The sequence below is a fragment of the Pangasianodon hypophthalmus genome, chromosome 21, assembly GCF_027358585.1.
Source record: "Pangasianodon hypophthalmus isolate fPanHyp1 chromosome 21, fPanHyp1.pri, whole genome shotgun sequence".
Taxonomy (NCBI): domain Eukaryota; kingdom Metazoa; phylum Chordata; class Actinopteri; order Siluriformes; family Pangasiidae; genus Pangasianodon; species Pangasianodon hypophthalmus.
The window spans coordinates 12,963,945-12,969,005 of NC_069730.1; the positions used below are offsets into that span (position 1 = coordinate 12,963,945).

Genomic DNA, 5,061 nt, shown 5'->3' on the forward strand with positions numbered 1-5,061 from the left:
ATAGAACACTTTTAAATATATTAAACAATACTTTATTTTTGTAAGGATTATATGATTCCATTTATTGCAGTCAAGTTATGGTTTACTTAAAACAGAGAAAAAAGTTGTAATAAATCATAAAAGCAAACTTTAATACATTTATAAATATTTTTATTGATTAATCAGTAGTTAAATCATCCTAAAGTATGCAAGGAGAAAATTAAATTAGAACCATATAAATAACGTGAAGCAAAAGTTGCCTGAACCTAACCCCAAAGCATCCACAAAGCAAAGATTTTAATAATATTAATATTAATAATATTATTTATCAGATCTTATGCTAATTCATAATAAACAAACATTGATTCAAGCATATTGAGATCATTTCTTGATTAGAAAAGTAATGAGCATGTCAGACTTTTGACATATTATATGGTGAATGAGATCATAACCTATCCATTCTTATCTCTGGATCCTTGCTTCACAAACACGTTTCCATCACTCCTCAATTTCCAGCTCAGTTTGATATCATTAGCCTTGCTCTGCCCTATAATTTTTTTTTCAATCTGTAACAAAAAGAACACAAGTAAATCAGACAGCATACATTAAACAATCAAAGCTTTGGATATCAGGACACAAAATATATGACATACCAAAGTTAAGCTGATGTACAGGTGGGGTGTAGAATAATACAAAGGACTGAAGTTGACAACCTTGGGTCAGTTGAACCAGTTTTGCATTACTTTACAGGGAAATGTGGCAGTTTTATACTTAGTATCTAAGTAATACTGAATTGGCACTACAGAAACAGATCTTACAAAGGCAATTTTTAATCAAAGTCAGAAGATGTTTCAATGAAATGATCACAATTTTCTGTATCCCTGATTGTTTTGGGATTCCATTTCTGTAACATATTAACTTGTACCACAATGCACCACACAGACACTTACTTCCTTCAAGATCACTGCCTGCATTGACAGATCATTGAGATTTGCTGTTCCACTGTAAGCCACTTTGATTTTTATTATGTTTTTTCTCTTCACCATGTTTTCTTCTGTAAAGTGAAGTACGACAGTTACAAAGAGAGTACAAAGTTACAAAGTGCACATTTGTGCTTCATTTCATGTTGCATAATAATCTAATTGACTATTGAGACTCACCTCCATAGCAGATAAAAGGAAGTGCTGCATTGCAATTCTGAACAGTCCATTTTCCAGAATCATTTGTCATCATAGCAGCGCAGTTACCAGATGTGGAACTTGGTTGTCCTAATGCCCAGTTTCTGAAAAAGAGGCTCCACTGGTCAGACCACTCCCAAGTATCTAGGAACAAGCCGATCCAAACAAAGACTCCTCTACCAACAAGTTCTATCAACTGCTTCTGTTCCCACGGAGAGCGGATTGTTGCCAGATCAGTGTAGTAGCTTCGGCAGTAACTCTGAGCATCTTGCCAGGTTTTGTTAGACTGTACCAGGATGTATCCTTTTCCCTCTGTAACATAACATTAATAGAAAAGGGTAGCATCACAGCATTCTGTTAAACCAAAACTGAACATTTGTACATAAATGATTTGTTAACTTACCATAGTAGCACACAAAATATAGAGGTACTGTGCAATTGTAATCACGCCAGACATTGTTGATATTAACTACACATTGTCCAGAACCATTTGGCCTCCCTGCATCCCAGTTGCTGTAATTGGCTAGAGGCGCATCCCCTCGAGACCAGCCCCACTGTGCTTGTGTACCTCTGTTTAGTCCAATCCATAAAGAACCAATGTAGCCAAGCACAACTTCATTCATGAGACTATTCACATCATTAATGCTATCTATGGTAGCCAGATCAGTGTACATTGCTTGGCAGTATCTCTGGGCATCAAACCAATTCCTTGGGTAATCCACATAGTGGTAATGACGAGTGACAGGCTTGAGTCCTGTATTGAAAGTAAGTATAGAAAAAAGCTATGGCTATTGCAATCCAATCTGCAGATAGCAAAAGCAATAAAACTCTCTATTTTGCACTCTCTATTTCTGATGGGTACAGAAGCTTGGAAGGAAGGAAGGATGGAAGGAAAGAAGGATGGAGGGATGGATTAAATTTACATTTTATTTGTTTTTTCTTCTTTATGTAACTGTTGAGAAGGCAAACATATGAAAAAAATCCGTAGCTAATTGGCTAAAAACATTTCAGGGTAACTAAATTGTAACAATTAGCACATTTCATCAGTTTAGAATACTGAGCCCAACAATAAATTATGTACCAAAATAGCCTAAGGTGTTAATTAATTCCAATTATTTTTTACAGTTCAAATGGTAAATATATATATATATATATATATATATATATATATATATATATATATATATATATATAATTATTTTCCATCCATTTTATGTACTGCTTATCCTACACAGGGTCATGGGGAAGCCTGGAGCCTATGCCAGGGGACTCAGGGCACAAGGCGGGGGACACCCTGGACGGGGTGCCAACCCATCACAGGGCACAATCACACACTATAACACATCACATCAGCCTATAACACATGTCTTTGAACTGGGGGAGTTAACTGGAGTACCCAGAGGAAACCCCCGAAACACAGGGAGAACATGCAAACTCTGCGTACATAGGGCAGAGGTAAATTTGAACACCTTTTTCCCCTTGCCATTCAGGGCATCTTCTGTATACCTGGGTCACTGGTTAACTCTGTTCAAATTCTATTAGATCATGCATGTTAAAAGAATAACAGATCATCCTTCTGTCTAAAGAGTTGCTGTCACTGAAGAATACTGGCCTTAAGAGAAACATACTGCTTCATAATTATTTCTAGACTCCTATAATGTCTTGCGAAAAAGGAAGTAAAGCAGCTCTCTAGAAAAAATAGTATTGAATTGAAAAGCCATTCATATGAACCTTATTTTAAATCACAATCAAATGTATACAATTTCATATAGATTTCATTAGACAGATTTGGCATAATATTTTGCATGACAGTGGTGTCCTGAAACAGTGTGATAAAATTAATTATTAACATTCACCTTGATAGCAAATGAATGGAATTTTGAGGTTGCATCCTGTACCAATCCATTTCCCAGTATTAGCCACCATGGCACCACATTTATTAACAACAGATGACTCTGAATGCCCCTGTGCCCAGTACCGGAATGTTGAGAATCCTCCATCAGACCACTGTGAGGAGATCAGGCCAATCCATGCATATCCTGAGTAACCAGTTAAAGCTGCCTTGTCTTCAGTGTTGTTGATGATGGCAAGATCTGTGTATTGTTGTTTGCAGTAAGTCTGGGCTTCTGTCCAAGTCTTCGAAAATGGGATCAGTATGAACCTTTTGCTAGCAGTAGGTGAGTCTGGTGAGGGATGTTATAAAAGTTATAAAAGTGAATTTAAGTATATGTTTGACAGACTGCAAAAACTCTTCATCTGCTTAAAATGTTGACATTTTCTACTATCTATCACCCAGTAAGCTACAGATGTTCTTCAACTGAAATATGTTTCTCTTTTGCATCTATCCCAAGCAGAAGTAAGCTCATAGTATTCTAAAATATGGTTACCCCAAAAGTGAAAAGTGAGAAAATTGCATTTAAAGATTTAAAGATAAAGAAAAACTTTATCAAATTGTGAGAAAAGAACACCTGGCTAGATTTTAGACAGTTTAAACAATGTTTTAGGGAGACTGACCGCATTAAACACTTTGTTAAACTGGCTCCTTCCCAACATGGTCTTTTAGTCAGATGGCAAGGGCAAGGCCAGAATGTAATATAAATTTAAAAAATTAAAGAATGTTGTTTTAGTAAAATGTATTATTGCTTTCTTAAAATAGAAATATCAAAGTATATTACTTGCAAAATAAATAAATAAATAATAACAATAATAATAATAATAATAATAATAATAATTTGGTCAAACCCATACTTTTTTTTGTGGCTGTTTTCTAGAATTCTGGGCCAACTCACTTATGGATTTAAGTTTAATTTTTTTTAAAAAAATGTCATGCAAACAACTGTCATCAAACCATGCTGTTTTCTTCCAATTTTTTTTGTCCCATCTCCACTCTAACCACTTTATTAACACATATCAATGTTACCCTCTTTCAATTGATGAGTCTGTGTTTTGTTGTGTTGATGTTGTTAATCAGAAGCCTAAAATATATTTTGACATAAATCTAGTACTTAAATAATTAAATTACCATTGAAACAGAAGGAGTAAAAACGACTTGAACAGAAGTAGTCGCTCCATCCAGTTCCATCAACCAGGGCACATGCTGCCTCTGTATTTTGTTCATTTGGTTGGTAATTGGACCAGGGAGTATAGTTGTAGTTGAGAGAGTCTCCTGTAGACCAGGCCCAGCTCCTTTTGAGTCCAATCCACACAGCACCACCATACCCAGGATCCACTGATTTCACACTTTCATTCATACTGTTTACCTCTTCCATGCTGTTTGCTGTAGCCAGGTCAATGTAATTCGCTCTGCAGTAGCTCTGAGCTTCTTGCCATGTCTTATTTTCATTCACATAGTAGTACTGGCGTGACATAGAAGAAGAGATGTCAAAGGTTCCTACAAATAACAAAATACAAAAATATTTATTTATTAATTTAAATAGAAATCATGCAAATATAATTAAAACTGCAGCATAGTTAAAAACAGCACTTCTAACCTGAGAGCAGTATTAGGAAAAATGCAGCCTGGTCCATTTTTCTTCTTAGACTTAGCTGTTACAGTCCCATGTATGGCAAACATTTTCTAAACTACCACCAGTATACTCAGCACATGCAAAATAACAATCAAATCTAAGAAAATACCAAGGAAGGTGGGACCATTTTTGGAAGTGGAGCACACAGTAGAGGTCAAGCCAACATGACAATGTCCCCTTGTCTGGGATCACCTTCACACTTCACAGGCTAGGGCATTATTCAAACTACAGTCTAAGAATGGGAGAAGAATAAAAGCACCATATCAGTCTAAAGGACATTAATTTTTTGCATATGTGTATTCATTCCAGCATAAGGTGTGTATATTGTAATGGTTTTAGATGCTTAGGGTTCCTGAATCCAAAGTACACTTTTACTA

General features: G+C 35.7%; 1 protein-coding gene across 1 annotated transcript; it reads right to left on the minus strand.

The window, feature by feature from the left end:
* Nucleotides 1-229: 229 nt before the first annotated feature.
* On the minus strand, nt 230-1,885 carry LOC113533469 (macrophage mannose receptor 1-like). Its single transcript, XM_034297734.2, has 4 exons — nt 1,561-1,885; nt 1,140-1,469; nt 930-1,033; nt 230-545 (listed from the first exon to the last, which is right to left on the minus strand). Exons 1-4 carry the CDS (start codon nt 1,829-1,831, stop codon nt 432-434), a joined length of 819 nt encoding a protein of 272 aa, XP_034153625.1. The 5' UTR covers nt 1,832-1,885; the 3' UTR covers nt 230-431.
* Between the last annotated feature and the right edge of the window lie 3,176 nt (nt 1,886-5,061).

Bases quoted from the DNA above. Each gene is read 5' to 3' on its own strand.
- LOC113533469 (XM_034297734.2), bottom strand. From the start codon at position 1,831: ATGTACACTGATCTGGCTACCATAGATAGCATTAATGATGTGAATAGT. The intron at 1,034-1,139 runs GTGAGTCTCAAT...TTCACTTTACAG, and splicing joins TCCTTTTATCTGCTATGGAG to AAGAAAACATGGTGAAGAGA. The intron at 546-929 runs GTAAGTGTCTGT...TTTTTGTTACAG, and splicing joins AGGCAGTGATCTTGAAGGAA to ATTGAAAAAAAAATTATAGG.